At 40.5% G+C, this 16,795-nt stretch overlaps 1 protein-coding gene across 4 annotated transcripts in view; it reads right to left on the bottom strand.

The window, feature by feature from the left end:
* The window catches only part of LOC126318743 (mitochondrial import receptor subunit TOM22 homolog), a 131,013-nt gene that overhangs the window by 58,552 nt on the left and 55,666 nt on the right, over positions 1 to 16,795 (bottom strand). Inside the window, exon 4 of one of the 4 annotated variants that reach the window (XR_007557718.1) lies at positions 5,417 to 5,593. The exons of 2 other annotated variants lie outside the window; for them this stretch is intronic. Coding sequence is in view for 1 of the 2 variants with exons in the window: in XM_049993515.1 (XP_049849472.1) it covers positions 2,443 to 2,460 (18 nt within the window). In the remaining variant the exon portion in view is untranslated. Of the gene's footprint in view, positions 1 to 2,210; positions 2,461 to 5,416; positions 5,594 to 16,795 lie in introns of those variants that run through there. One more of the 4 variants, XM_049993515.1, reaches the window with a different exon arrangement.

The following is a 16,795-nucleotide window of genomic DNA, read 5'->3' as shown; positions in this document are numbered from 1 at the left end:
TTGGCAGAAACTGGCCACACCCTAGGCAATATCGAGAGTTGTATGCGTATTCTACACAGGGCAGAGAAGGGTGGCGCTCTTGACTTGTTGGAAGAGTTGGAGATTTACAAGGCAAAAAAGCATGAGCCCACTAGGGATGCTCAATGGACAAAGAGATTTTGTGCCCAATGCCTTTGCTTTGTTTGATAGTATACTACAATAGCCAAATAATGTGTCGCATATTTATACCTAGCCTTACTTGATGATTTATGTTGAGAACTGTAGGCATTTGCCTTACTTCCATACATTAATCACACTAATCCTGTAACTAATTATGTCCTACCTATTCATTGAATGTATAACCAGACTACATAATTTTATTTATTGACTGTTAATATGTTGTTTAAAAGTTTCCTGTGGGAGATATAGCATGTTGTATGTAAAGCCCTCTAGTGGGTAAGTTCTTATGATCGGTGCATGCCTAAATAACATCCCGGCGGCTGGCTCAACAGAGAGTGCTTATCATTGATCTGTTCTTTTTTCAGCTGTCATATAGACATTTTATCTTTCATAGGCAATTTATAGGTTGCTACAGGCAGTATCATACATATATTAACTGTCGACCGTAAATTCACCATAAAAAGGATCGTTCCTATTCTATTCATATATTTCCTTTTAATAATTTTACACTCCTGGAAATGGAAAAAAAAACACATTGACACCGGTGTGTCAGATCCACCATATTTGCTCCGGACACTGCGAGAGGGCTGTACAAGCAATGATCACACGCACGGCACAGCGGACACACCAGGAACCGCGGTGTTGGCCGTCGAATGGCGCTAGCTGTGCAGCATTTGTGCACCGCCGCCGTCAGTGTCAGCCAGTTTGCCGTGGCATACGGAGCTCCATCGCAGTCTTTAACACTGGTAGCATGCCGCGACAGCGTGGACGTGAACCGTATGTGCAGTTGACGGACTTTGAGCGAGGGCGTATAGTGGGCATGCGGGAGGGACGAATGGAGACGTGTCATCTTCAGCGATGAGAGTTGCTTCTGCCTTGGTGCCGATGATGGTCGTATGCTTGTTTGGCGCCGTGCAGGTGAGCGCCACAATCAGGACTGCATACGACCGAGGCACACAGGGCCAACACCCAGCATCATGGTGTAGGGAGCGATCTCCTACACTGGCCGTACACCTCTGGTGATCGTCGAGGGGACACTGAATAGTGCACGGTACATCCAAACCGTCATCGAACCCATCGTTCTACCATTCCTAGACCAGCAAGGGAACTTGCTGTTCCAACAGGACAATGCACGTCCGCATGTATCCTGTGCCACCCAACGTGCTCTAGAAGGTGTAAGTCAACTACCCTGGCCACCAAGATCTCCGGATCTGTCGCCCATTGAGCATGTTTGGGAATGGATGAAGCGTCGTCTCACGCGGTCTGCACGTCCAGCACGAACGCTGGTCCAACTGAGGCGCCAGGTGGAAATGGCATGGCAAGCCGTTCCACAGGACTACATCCAGCATCTCTACGATCGTCTCCATGGGAGAATAGCAGCCTGCATTGCTGTGAAAGGTGGATACACACTGTACTAGTGCCGACATTGTGCATGCTCTGTTGCCTGTGTCTATGTGCCTGTGGTTCTGTCAGTGTGATCACGTGATGTAACTGACCTCAGGAATGTGTCAATAAAGTTTCCCCTTCCTGGGACAATGAATTCACGGTGTTCTTATTTCAATTTGCAGGAGTGTATATGGGTAACTGTATTCATCTTTTAATGTATCACAGTTTAGTTTCTATGATAGTTATCAATTTTAAAAGTTTACTACATGTATTTTACATAATGTGTTTTAACCAGATTATGTTTTTTGTATAAATGATGACAACATCTAAGCCGACAGTAGTGACATCTAGGGATGTTGTACGCAAAAAGATTTCTGGTATCTACTGTACTTCAGTAGCCAGTTGCAATAATGACTGTGTGGATGATGTGGCCTATTCTACACCTTATTTTCGATCTATATGACAATACTATGCTGATTATATTATGTTTTGACAGTGCCATTTTGTCTTATCACTTTAGGACATGGTGTAAAAAAGGTATGTTTTACTATTTTTTTGTACATCTCCCTGGTTGTATGATAGTATATTGTGACACATATTGCTGTATTATTTTGAAAGACACACTGCTCACTAGGTGTATATGTTTTTTTATATTATAGATTGAGGATGGTCATTACGGACTGAAACCATTCACCGTCTAAAGAATTCATAGTGTGTTCAAAGACTGGAATAAAAAACATTTGACAGTGTTGGATCACTGTTTGTATATGCAACCATGTCGTAGTTGGTGAAAAAATAAAACATCTCAGTACCAAAGACATTTTAGTGTGCATCATAAATAAATCTTTCACTATAGGTTTCTTCCGAGAGACAGAAAAGCATCCAAAATTCTTCCCTCTACATAAGTATGGTTACCTAGAAAACATAGAAATTCAATTTTAGGGTACTTAACAAAGTACAATCTTCTTTGTAAACAACAGTTTGGTTTCAGGTCTTACAGAAACACAGTATCATCTTGTAATGGAGTTGATAAATGATACACTGTCACCATTAAGTAAACAACACAGCACATCCTATAAATTCACTATGCAATGCTATAAAGATTAATCAGCAATTGCATCATTATACAAGTGATTTTTAGTTGTAAACAGAATGTAATAAATATCCACTTGAACATAAATGGCATAAAAATAATATTATGTACAATACTTAATTTTTCTATTATGTAAATATATCTTAAGTTGTTATCATCAATACTGTTTGTTCAAACTTTCAAATTAACTGAAGAAACAATTGCTGTTAAGTAACTACTTTGTCACTGTTGAATTCTCTTTGCTGTCTATATTATGTCTGTTGCTCTTTGCTTTCTGGTGGTTGATGGGAAGTACACACAGTGTGTTGACTTGTGTGTGGAGGTTTACACATACTGGAACAAGTTGGAAAGTTGTAATTGTGCTGTAGAATGTTGTAAAGAATATGATGAGTAAAAGTGCTATTTGAAAGAAAGTCATGTCTGCAGCAAGTTATTTAAAAGATCACAAACACATTGTGAAGTAACATTGTAAATCATCCTGCATGTAGGATATCTCATGCCCCTGAATTTACCCATTCCATACCAAGAAATCTCTTCCATACAGCCAAGCCACCCATGGCCATTGAATCTGTAGTGACAAGTGGTCCCTCTCGAAATACAGTATGGATCTCGCTGAGGCCTTCACAGACTATAATTACCCTCCCAACCTCATACAAAAACAGATCTGCTGTACCCCATCCCTCCAGTCACCCATCACGTACCAAAGTCCCACAGTTCAGCCACAGAGGAGCATTCCCCTCATGACTCAGTACTACCCAGGTCCAGAGCAACTGAATCACATTCTCCACCAGGGTTTCCACAATCTCTCATTGTGCCCTGAAGTGAAAAATATACTACCAGCTATACTTCCCACCTGTCCCAAAGTGGTATTCTGCTGCTCACTGAACATACACAATATCTTCATCCACCCCTGCTCCCAACCCCTTACCTCATGGCTCAGATCGCTGTAATAAAACTAGATGTGAGATCTGTCCCATACTTCCTCCCACCACCATCTACTCTAGTCCGGTCACAAGCATCACCTATCCCATCAAAGGCAGGGCTACCTGTGAAACCAGTCAGGTGATCTACAAGACAAGCAGCAGCCACTGTCCTGCATTGTACATGGGCATGACAACCAACAAAATGTCTGTCCTCATGAATGGCCACTGACAAACTGGAGGCAACAAACAGCTGGGCCAACCCAATGCTGAGCACGCCACTGAACATGACATTCTCCATTTAATGACTGTTTCAAAGCCTGTGCATCTGAATCCTTCCCAACACAGATTAGATTTTCTGAAATGCACAAGTGGAAACTCCCCCTTCAATATATTGTATATTCCTGTAACTCTCATGGCCTCAGTCTTTGTTAATACTCCCAATTGCCCTTACTCACATAGCCCCTTCCCTAAAGCTCACTTTTGGTGGTTTTATTTGTTCTGCCTATCTGCAATTCAGTATCTCTGAAGTATGGTGAGAAGCAACTATCCTTTTCATAATATTGCTAAAAATTACATTTTAAGTTTTATTTTAGTTTACAGTTAATTCATTGTCTTTAAACAAGTTACTAGAAATTGTTAGGTTGGCTGAACTTTGTTCCTTTAGATCACGTATGTCACTCTCAGTTGCAATGAAAGTGATGACATCCGCAAACAGAACAGATTTATGTGGCGTGGTACTGGGAGACTATAGTTCTGAACCTCAAATGAAACAGCACCTCAGTTTATCTATTAGAATCTCTCTACTCATAGAGTAGAAGTGCAATAACAGATGATTTTGCTTCAAAGGAACTGAGTACTGTTGAAGCAACATTGTCAACAGCTTTCAGTGTTGATGAATTTTCTCTGAAGCCATATTGAATATTTTCCTGTGTTTTATTGCAGGTGAAATGATTGTAAATTTGTTAGCACATGCAACACTTTATTATTTTCGAAAATATTTGTACAATAAAACAGGATGGTACTTATCAATGCATGATTTGTTTCTTTTTCTATGTAGAGGTATAACTCCTGTAATCTTTAAGCAGGCTTGGGAAAAAAAAAAACCATCTCGTGAAAATCAAACTTACTAGTACATGGAGTGGTTGTAGTATAATGTCCACTATCTTCTCAATAACAAAATTTGACAGACCATACAAGTCTTCTGCTTTTTTGAGTTGCTGCATTTTGCAAGAGTTACTGCAACTTCAGTTATAGCAGTTTGTGTCCACTTTAATGTGCATGTTGCAGATTTATTGTAGAGTATGAATAACTTTGTTTTTTCAAAATGTTTATTAATGCCTGATTTAAAATTGTTATTTTGTTGAGTTGGGTGTCCTTTGTTGCCAGAATTAATAAAGAAGTTATTCATTGCATTTGGTGTGATATTGGAGTATCACAAGTGGTTCTACTAGTATTAGTTGTATTTGTATTTCTTTATTGGTCCTGTAAATCGTGTTTAGGTACATATTTTGCACAAACGATGTAGGACAAGTCAGGTTGGTACAGTATATACATCATCATACACATTGTTATTTTGAAAGGACAAATAATTAAAAATTATTCAATACATGTTGAATATTGATGACACATTTAATATAATAAAATAAAATGATAGACTTATTAAGGATATTTGAGCAATTATACTACACTTTTCTGGTACCCTAAAAACTCGGAAACAGAATAGAAGCAGTGGTCAAGCAAGTACTCTTTCAGTTTCACTTTTGTAATTCTCCAAGCACCCTTGCATTCATTTTATGATTGCTGAATATAGTTATTATTTGGCATTGATTTTTGTTTTATAATTGCAAATCAGTACCTTTTGCTTAGTAGAAGGTACTGATGTCCATCTTCTTCACTGTTCTTTCATATGATACAGAGATAAAGAACCTGTGTTCTTAATTTTTTGAGGACATGTGTAAACCATTGATATAAACTTTTGTGATTAATTTTGTTTGATTTTCCCTTCTGTCTTTTTAATACTTTAGAACAGCACCTATTAAACATAGTAGAAACAAGACTGACAGAGCTATCAAAAGCTTCATCAACATTTGTCAATTAGGACAGGAAGATGGACCATTATACTATACACAGCTGTGATCTAAAAGTGTTGATACGAGTATCATTAACAATTCTAGTGGAATTTTTTGTCGGCAACTATCAGATCAGCAGAGTGTACCAATAAGACTTGTAGCATTTCACTGTTCACTAATTTATCTGTTTGCTTTTCATATAACAATCAGTTTTGAGATATTGTCATAACATTAGTTTACGTACATGGTGAGATACAATAGCCTACTTCTATTACTAGAAGAATATAAAGACATACATTTATATAAAAAGTACGATTCACAAAATACCATTTTTCTGTTGCAAAAGCAAGCTTAAGATTTTGTAAACTAGCAGTTTTACAGGGGGATCATTAAAATTTGAAGTCTTATACTGAATAGCAGCATTTATCTATTAATAAGTGCTTGAGATTATACTTCAAGATATATAAATTAGTCACCTAGTAGTCTATTGCACAAAATTTCCTCTGTTGTATGTGAACTGTGGTCTGCATCCTTTTTATTACTGGTAATTCTCTGAAAATTTTCCTTGCCCTTCTGTTGTAGTTTGTACACTACTGTTACAGAGTGTTAAAGTTATAGGTGCTGGCACCTGTAAACATGTGTATATAGAGGGTGATTGTGTGCTGATGTTATAAACTTTCAAAGATGATGGAGACAGATAGATGCATCAATCTGAGGTAAGGTTTCCTGGTTCGAAAAAGAATGAGTTGAAAGTTACAAGTAAAAATTATTCTAATACCTTTGACAGTTAAATACATGTATTGATACTGTTGTTGCTAAGAATGTAGAGTATACAACTTTCAAAGCTGGTAGTATGGACTAAAACAAGAAAAAATTCCTATTAAACATGCACAGGCCTGAGGAGCAATGAGTGCTTATTCATCTTTGTTAGTGTCCTCTCCTTTATTGAACAAGTGCTCATAGCTCTAAGATATGTATTTTAGAGCCCATGTTTACTAGAAAATTTTCCTTGTTTTGGTCCTTGCTACCTCCTCTGAAAATTGTCGATCCAACAGTCTTAGCAACAACAGTACCGGTACAAGTATTCCACTGTTGTTGTTGTTATTGTGGTCTTCAGTCCTGAAACTGGTTTGATGCAGCTCTCCATGCTACTCTATCCTGTGCAAGCTTCTTCATCTCTCAGTACCTACTGCAACCTACATCCTTCTGAATCTGCTTAGTGTAGTCATCTCTTGGTCCCCCTACACGATTTTTACCCTCCACGCTGCCCTCCAATACTAAATTGGAGATCCCTTGATGCCTCAGAACATGTCCTACCAACCGATCCCTCCTTCTGGTCAAGTTGTGCCACAAACTTCTCTTCTCCCCAATCCGATTCAATACTTCCTCATTAGTTATGTGATCTACCCATCTAATCTTCAGCATTCTTCTGTAGCACCACATTTCGAAAGCTTCTATTCTCTTCTTGTCCAAACTATTTATCGTCCATGATTCACTTCCATACATGGCTACACTCCATACAAATACTTTCAGGAATGACTTCCTGACATTTAAATCTATACTCGATGTTATCAAATTTCTCATCTTCAGAAACGCTTTCCTTGCCATTTCCAGTCTACATTTTATATCCTCTCTACTTCGACCATCATCAGTTATTTTGATCCCTAAATAGCAAAACTCCTTTGTTACTTTAAGTGTCTCACTTCCTAATCTAATTCCCTCAGCATCACCCGACTTAATTCGACTACATTCCATTATCCTCGTTTTACTTTTGTTGATGGTCATCGTATATCCTCCTTTCAAGACACTATCCATTCCGTTCAACTGCTCTTCCAAGTCCTTCGCTGTTTCTGACAGAATTACGATGTCATCGGCGAACATCAAAGTTTTTATTTCTTCTCCATGGACTTTAATACCTACTCCGAATTTTTCTTTTGTTTCCTTCACTGCTTGCTCAATATACAGATTGAATAACATCGGGGAGAGGCTACAACCCTGTCTGACTCCCTTCCCAACCACTGCTTCCCTTTCGTGCCCCTCGACTCTTATAATTGCCATCTGCTTTCTGTACAAATAGTAAATAGCTTTCACTCCCTGTAATTTACCCCTGGCACCTTTAGAATTTGAAGAGAGTATTCCAGTCAACATTGTCAAAAGCTTTCTCTAAATCTACAAATGCTAGAAATGTAGGTTTGCCTTTCCTTAATCTTTCTTCTAAGATAAGTCGTAGGGTCAGTATTGCCTCACGTGTTCCAACATTGATAGTTCAGTAATTTTCACATCTGTCAACACCTGCTTTCTTTGAGATTGGAATTATTATATTCTTCTTGAAGTCTGAGGGTATTTTACCCGTCTCATACATCTTGCTCACCAGATGGTACAGTTTTGTGAGGATTGGCTCTCCCAAGGCTGTCAGTAGTTCTAATGGAATGTTGTCTACTCCCAGGGCCTTGTTTCGACTCAGGTCTTTCAGTGCTCTGTCAAACTCTTTACGCAGTATCGTATCTCCCATTTCATCTTCATCTACATCCTCTTCCATTTGCATAATATTGTCCTCAAGTACATCGCCCTTGTATAGACCCTCTATATACTCCTTCTACCTTTCTGCTTTCCCTTCTGTGGTTAGAACCGGGTTTCCATCTGAGCTCTTAATATTCATACAAGTGGTCCCCTTTTCTCCAAAGGTCTCTTTAATTTTCCAGTAGGCAGTATCTATCTTACCCCTAGTGAGATAAGCCTCTACATCCTTACATTTGTCCTCTAGCCATCCCTGCTTAGCCATTTTGCACTTCCTGTCGATGTCATTTTTGAGACGTTTGTATTCCTTTTTGCCTGCTTCATTTACTGTATTTTTATATTTTCTCCTTTCATCAATTAAATTCAATATTTCTTCTGTTACCCAAGGATTTCTACTAGCCCTCGTCTTTTTATCTACTTGATCCTCTGCTGCCTTCACTACTTCATCCCTCAAAGCTACCCATTCTTCTTCTATTGTATTTCTTTCCCCCATTCCTGTCAATTGCCCCCTTATGCTCTCCTTGAAACTCTGTACAACCTCTGGTTCTTTTAGTTTATCCAGGTCCCATCTCCTTAAATTCCCACCTTTTTGTAGTTTCTTCAGTTTTAATCTACAGGTCATAACCAACAGATTGTGATCAGAGTCCACATCTGCCCGTGGAAATGTCTTACAATTTAAAACCTGGTTCCTAAATCTCTGTTGTACCATTATATAATCTATCTGAAACCTGTCAGTATCTCCAGGGTTCTTCCATGTATAGAACCTTCTTTCATGATTCTTAAACCAAGTATTAGCTCTGATTAAGTTATGCTCTGTGCAAAATTCTACCAGACGTTTTCCTCTTTCATTTGTTACTCCCAATCCATATTCACCTACTATGTTTCCTTTTCCCCCTTTTCCTACTGACAAATTCCAGTCACCCATGACTATTAAATTTTCGTCTCCCTTCACTATCTGAATAATTTCTTTTATTTGATCATACATTTCTTCAATTTCTTCGTCATCTGCAGAGCTAGTTGGCATATAAACTCGTACTACTGTAGTAGGTGTGGGCTTCGTATCTATCTTGGCCACAATAATGCATTCACTATGCTGTTTGTAGTAGCTTACCCGCATTCCTATTTTCCTATTCATTATTAAACCTACTCCTGCATTACCCCTATCTGATTTTGTGTTTATAACCCTGTAGTCACCTGACCAGAAGTCTTGTTCCTCCTGCCACCAAACTTCACTAATTCCCACTATATCTAACTTTAACCTATCCATTTTCCTTTTTAAATTTTCTAACCTACCTGCCCGATTAAGGGATCTGACATTCCACGCTCCGACCCGTAGAACGCCAGTTTTCTTTCTCCTGATAACGACATCCCCTTGAGTAGTTCCCGCCCGGAGATCCAAATGGGGGACTATTTTACCTCCAGAATATTTTACCCAAGAGGACGCCATCATCATTTAATCATACAGTAAAGCTGCATGCCCTCTGGAAAAATTACGGCTGTAGTTTCCCATTGCTTTCAGTTTTTCGCAGTACCAGCACAGCAAGGCTGTTTTGGTTATTGTTACAAGGCCAGATCAGTCAATCATCCAGACTGTTGCCCCTGCAACTACTGAAAAGGCTGCTGCCCCTCTTCAGGAACAACACGTTTGTCTGGCCTCTCAACAGATACCCCTCCGTTGTGGTTGCACCTACGGTACGGCTATCTCTATCGCTGAGGCACGCAAGCCTCCCCACCAACGGCAAGGTCCATGGTTCATGGGGGGAGTATTCCACTGTCAGAAGTATAAGAACAATTTTTGCTTATAACTTTTGACTCTTGTTTCCTGTACAGGGATCCTGACTCAAACTGAAATATTTATCCTTCTGCACCTTCCTTGAAAGTTTGTAACATTATCACAAAATCATCCTGTGTATCCTTACATTTTCGTCTGCAGCTCGTGGTCTTGTGGTAGCGTTCTCGCTTCCCATGTACGGGGTCCCGGGTTTGATTCCCGGTGAGGCCTGGGATTTTTCTGCCTTGTGATGACTGGGTGTTGTGTGTCTTTCATCATCATTTCATTCCCATCGACACGCAAGTCGCCGAAGTGGCGTCAACTCGAAATACTTGCACCAGGCGAACGGTCTACCCGACGGGAGGCCCTAGCCTTATGGCATTTCCATTTTCCTTACATTTTCAGGCGCTGGCACCTGTAACTTTGAAGCTCTATAGCATCACTGGGTGCCATTTCCAGACATGGGTTCCTGTACAAAACATTATGTACTCCCTCCCCTCTACAAGTCCTAGAAGTTTGTAAAAGGAATATCCAAACACCTTATATAGATTGTATTGCAACATTCCACATGAAAATAATGTGACATTCCTCCCACTGATTTCCTTTCCTGATGATTCTATGGCAGTTTGCACACTTCTCTATTTTCACAATAAAATTATGCCTCAGGTGTGAAGTTAAAGATCTCTTTTCAAAGAAAGGTAATGATTAAAGGATTTCTGTATCAGACAAAACATCTAAATCAGAACTGTTCATCAACAATTCTGTCACATGATTTAAATGTAGCCTATTAAGTTTATATATTCTGAGTAATGAAATTTACTGATGGGAGATATGAAAATGATTTATGAACAATTATCAACAATACTAACAAAAGGACTGATTGCTACTTACCATAAAGATGAGATGCTGGCTTGATGACTGGCACAACAAAATGACTGTTACACATTCAACTTTTGGCCAAAGCCTTCTTCAGAAAAGAAAACACCACACACACTTAAAAGCAAACATACCTGACACACCCATGACCATCATCTCCAGCAGCTTTGAGTGAAATACATGTCACTTTGAACAAAAGTAGCATTCTGCACTGAGGCAGGGAAGGGGGAGGGATAGGCAGTAGAGAGGGGGGTGGGGGGGAAGAGGTTCTGCCTGAAGCATGCAGGGACTACATGGAGGTATGACGAATCTGCTAGGCACAGGATCAGAAAGTTGTGAGGCAGGGGATGTGAACAGGGAGAAGGTCATAGGACAGAGTGGGCAGAAATTGTTGTAAGGAGACTGTGGGGACAGTAGGTTACCACAGGATGAGGCTGAGATAATTATATGGAGACTGTGGGGACAGTAGGTTACCATAGGTTGAGGCTGAGATAATTTTGGACATAGAGACTGTGTTATAAGGATAACTCCCATCTGTGTAGTTCAGAAAAGCTGGTGGTGGAGGGAATGATGCAGATGGCCGGGGTTGTAAAGCAACCATTGAAATCAAGCATGTTAGGTTCAGCTGCATGTTGTGTCACAGTGTGGTCTATTTTGCTCTTGGCCACAGCTTGTCAGTGGCCATTCATCCTGTTGGACACCAGCTGGTTGGGTGTAGTCACACCAATATAAAAATCTGTGTGAGATTGCAACTGAGATGGTATATGACATAGCTGCTTTCACAGGTGGCCCAGCCGCTATGGGGTAGGATAACCCCATGACAGGACTGGAACAGGAAGTGCTGGGGGATGGACTGGACAGGTCTTGCTCATGTGTCTTACACAGTGATATGATCCTTGTGGCAAGGGGTTAGGATTGGTAGTGGCATATGGAGGTTCAGGATGTTCTGGAAGTTAGGTGGGTGACAGAACACAGAAGGATATGGTACAGTTGTTTCTGTCTGTGGTAGTATTGGGTGATGGAGACATTCATCTTAGATGGTTCTTTGAGGAAGTGTGAGATAATGGTACAGGAGTAATGTTTACAGATTAGGTCTGTGGGACAGATGTTGAAGCTGTTAAACAGGGTGCTAGATTTGTCACCTGTAGGTTCAAACAACATGCAAGTATTCTGAAGATGCTTCGACATCAGGTGGGAATATGTTGAGGGAAGCTTATGTTCTTTTCAATGAACACTGTTGGAAAACTCAGAGAACCAGAATTTGAAGGTGACTGCAGAATCATTCTACCGCTGCCAACACGCATTTCACATAAGGACCATTAAGATAACATATGAGAAATTAGGGTCCACATGGAAGCATGTACAGTGGAACTATGATTTTACATTTCTGGTTTATGTTTTTCATTATTCTACACCATAAATTTGTAGCCCCTGCAAAAAACCCAGAAGATTTATACTAAAAATCCCCAATTTTACATTTATTTCTAGTAAGGTGGACTTCAATTCTAAGTTCTCACTCGATGTCTTACTTGACTTCAGTCCAATTTCTTCCTATTGACATTTGATGAAACTGAATGGGTTATAAGTGGCACAAAAGTCAGATGGTTCGCATCATGCGCGGTGGCAGAGTCAAGGGAATATTTTAAGCTGTTGTGGAGAGGGGAGGTGTGAAAGAGGAAAGAGGTGTGTTGCCAACACAACTTCCAACATTTAGCTTCACCGTGCAAATATGATACAATTAATGCTAGGTAGCAGCAGTAATGGGAAAACAAGACAGTCAACACAAAGTGTTGTGGACTGAGCCAATACATGACGAAGGGGTCCAGCCACGACCTTTTCTTGTGTTACTTATAAATCAGTCTCACCTTTTTTATCTTTTTACACATATTTCAAATGTACTGTATTCAGCAACAATATCAATCATCAACATTTAAATTCAAACAGTGAGTCTTGAAGAATTGGTCATAATCAAGAAAACATTGCCCATTTCCACCTAGATACCAGTGCTTATTAGCTGGTGACATGTTAAGTCACCCAGTATTCAGCATAGTCACCACACCACATTAACAAATGTAAAACGAGTTCGCCTACTGGATGTGTGGACAGGGGAGTTGCCCTTTAGTGATGGGAGTGCTGGTAGGGGTGAAAGAATTTTGTGAAGTGTTGAAAATATACATTTCATGCAGATGATGTGGTTTGACAAAGATTTCACACGGAAGTAGAAAAAGGGTTTTGCGATAGCACATTTTAAAGACTTTCGTGTTCAAATCTGACATGATACAGATGCAACAACTATCTGTGCTATTTATGTTCATACTTTGCACTTCACACACCACACACTGTAGATCATAAATATTGGCAGTAATAATGTGTGAAGTGAAACTGTCGCACCTGAGCTTTCTTTCAAAATTACATTTTACACAGTGTACAGAAATTCACTGAGCTGACTTGTAATAAGCATGTAATGTCAACTGGGGGAGTAAATTCATTTTTTTAAATCTCCATTTCAAGCCTAAAATAACATTTTAACTGTGGTGAGCATATGAAGTGAGGCTCATAACAAAAGCATTAAACAATAACACTAATGGTAACAAAGTAACTCATTAAGCAGATGTCCGCATTTATGCTCATGGTTTAACTACTTAGCTGCAGTGATGTGTTTGGTTTAATTCAACATGTTCATCAACTTTTGCCTTCTTCCGGATGAGCACAAAAGATGATCTCTCAAAAATGCGTGTTTTGTACCTGTAATTTGTGGTCATAGAATATTGGAAAACATGCTAGATTACTTTCTACCCAGATTCCAATTTCATTTTTTTATGAGTTTTTACTAGTTGTTACACACCTGTGTTTTTTAAGAACCGATGAAATTCAGTACTCAAATTGTTGTATAAACATTATATTGTACATTTAATTTCCTTCACTTACGCAGATTTCAAAGTACTGGAGAGGACTGATTTTTAATCATATGTGCCAATTACATGTGTTTTCCTCATATTCTGGGGGGTTTAAACACTTTCCTCAGTTCTGCATTTTTTAAGTCTGGATTGCATGAAAACATAAAATAAGGGTTTCACTATAGACAGTCGTTTTTCACTCACTATATTTGCAGGAGGGACAGGAAAGGAAGTGCCTAGTAGTGGTACAGGGTACTCTCCGTTGTGCACCGCATAGCGGCTTGTGGAGTATGTGTGCAGATGGAGATGTAAATAGTGCCTATCTGTGAAGGTCTTTGAGAGACCTTTAGCATATTGGGCAATGGAGTTCTTGTCACTGCACTCCCTGCGTGCCTGACCTATATAGAAATATTATTTGTTGTGGAAGGGACGGCAGCCATTGAAATGCATGTGTTGTTGGGGGATGGTGGGTTTAATGTGGATGGAAATGTGAATGGAACCATCAAAGAGGAGAAGGTCAATATCCAGGAAGGAAGCATGCTAGAAAAGGGTACTCCCTACCATGCACCACAGAGTGGCTTGTGGAGTATGCATACAGATGAAGGTGTAGGAGATGCCTGTCTGTGAAAGTCTTAGTGAGACCTTCACCATACTGTGCAAGTGAGTTCTTGAGACTGCACTCCCTACATGACTGGACTATATGGAAATATTATTTGTTGGGGACGGGATGGCAGCTGTTGAAATGTGTGTGCTGTTGGTGGATAGTGGGCTTAATATGGACAGAAATGTGGATGTAACCACCAAATAGGAGGTGGTCAATATCCAGGAAGGTGGTATGCTAGGTTGAGGAGGACCAGCTGAAGTGGATGCAGTAGAAGGTGTTAAGGTCATGAACAAATGAGGATATGGTATCTTGGCCCTGAGTCCAGATCATTAAAGTATCATCCTTGAAGAGAAGCTTTGGGTTTTGGGGAGGCTGGGAAGGTTTCCTCTAGATGGCCTATAAACAGTTTGACAGAGAAAAGCACCATGTGGGTGCTGGTGGATTTGTTCGTATACCTTCCTTGAAAGGAGACGTAGTTGTGTTTTAGGATGACGTTGGTAAGATGTATGAGGAATGAGGTTGTGGGCATCATGTTTGAAGGACACTGGGAAAGCTAGTGTTTAATAATGGCCACACCATGGGCATGATGGAGGTTGGTGTATAGGAAAGCAGCATCAACAGTGACAATTAGAGATCCAGGAGATCAAGGGGTTGGGATGGTGGAAAGTTGGTGAAGGAATTGGCTGGCATCTTTGATGTGGGAGGCTAGATTTTGGGCAATTGATTGGACCAATGAGAGGCAAAATTCTATCAGTGCAGGTGCAATAACCAGCTACAGTGGAACAGTGGATTTGTGAGTTTTGGGGAGCATGTAGGAGATGGGTGTGCAATGTGTCATTAGTATGAGGAGGAAACAGATTCTGGGGAGAGGTTCTGGAAAGAGCCTAAGGTGTTAGGCAGAGATTGGAGGTTATGTTGGACTTTTGATGTGGGGACACTCTGGCCTAGTTTGCAGGTGAAGGAGTAAGATAATTGACAGAGGTCTTCCCACAGGTAATCACTGCAATTCTTAACAATAGTGGTGGAACCTTTGTATGCTGGTAGGATGATTAGGTCAGAATTTGCTACAAGTTTGTGTATAGCTGTCCTTCCTTCAGCTGAAAGGTTGGTGTTCTTAGGAAGGGTCCTGGGGAAGGATGGTGAGGCCAAGCTGGAGGTAAGGAATTCCTAGAAAGTGACCAGGGGGTGTTTAGTTGGGGGAAGGATTGCAGTTGTATGGCTGTATGGACTGGGAGACGTGACCACATCCCTGTGGATGATCCAGGTGCAACACCTGCCCAATCCATCCACTTAGTATTTCCTATTCTAATCCTTTCACAGGCTTGTCCTATCCCATCAATGGCCAAGCCACCTTTGAAAGCAGCATTGTCATATACCATCTCAGTTGCAATCTCGCACAGATTTTTATATTAGTACAATTACACCCAACCAGTTGACCACCAGGATGAATGGCCACCACCAAACTGTGACCAAGAGCAAAGTAGGCCACCCTGTCACACAAAGTGTGGCTGAACATAACATGCTTGATTTCAATGGCTGCTTTACAACCCAGGCCATCTGAATCCTCCCTTCTGCCACCAGATTTTCTGAACTCTGCAGGTGGGAGTGATCCTTACAATACATTCTTCACTCCTAAAACTATCTCATCCTCAACCTATGGTAACCTACTGTTACCACACCCTCCACCCAAGAGTTTCAGCCACCTCTGTCCTACAACCTCCTCTCTGTTCATGGCCCCTCACTCATTTTTTGCTGCCCTCTGCCAATGGACCCACTCGTATTTCCCTTTTCCTACCCCTCTCCTTTTCTGCTCGCCTCATCCCTCCCGATGCACCTCCCTGCCTCTCAGCCAACCACAGCTGTGCCTGGTGGCAATCTTGCCATGCTGCCTTCTAGTCCCTGCATGCTATGCCAAAATATTAGATTAGATTGGATTCAGTTTTTGTTCCAAAGACCCAAAAAATGAGCTGATAGTCATGAGTGTGGAACATGTCAGAAAGTATAACAAAACATTTGAATATAATGCTTACTACTCTGACCATTTGTCAGGAGATAGGTGAATGCAATGTGGTAAACTGGAACAGCTAATATTTACAAAAATAACACACTGTCAGAATGAAACATTGTTATGCACTATTAATAAATTTATCATACACAAAACACCTAATCTCTACTGTTGTGACCAGGTGCTGTCAAAACTGAAATCTAACAGATACACTCCTGGAAATTGAAATAAGAAGACCATGAATTCATTGTCCCAGGAAGGGGAAACTTTATTGACACATTCCTGGGGTCAGATACATCACATGATCACACTGACAGCACCACAGGCACATAGACACAGGCAACAGTGCATGCACAATGTCGGCACTAGTACAGTGTATATCCACCTTTCGCAGCAATGTAGGCTGCTATTCTCCCATGGAGACGATCGTAGAGATGCTGGATGTAGTCCTGTGGAACGGCTTGCCATGCCATTTCCACCTGGCGCCTCAGTTGG

The sequence above is a fragment of the Schistocerca gregaria genome, chromosome 1 (assembly GCF_023897955.1).
Source record: "Schistocerca gregaria isolate iqSchGreg1 chromosome 1, iqSchGreg1.2, whole genome shotgun sequence".
Classification (NCBI taxonomy): Eukaryota; Metazoa; Arthropoda; class Insecta; order Orthoptera; family Acrididae; genus Schistocerca; species Schistocerca gregaria.
The sequence above is the reverse complement of the archived record's forward strand: the minus strand, read 5'-3'. Positions and strand labels throughout refer to the sequence as shown.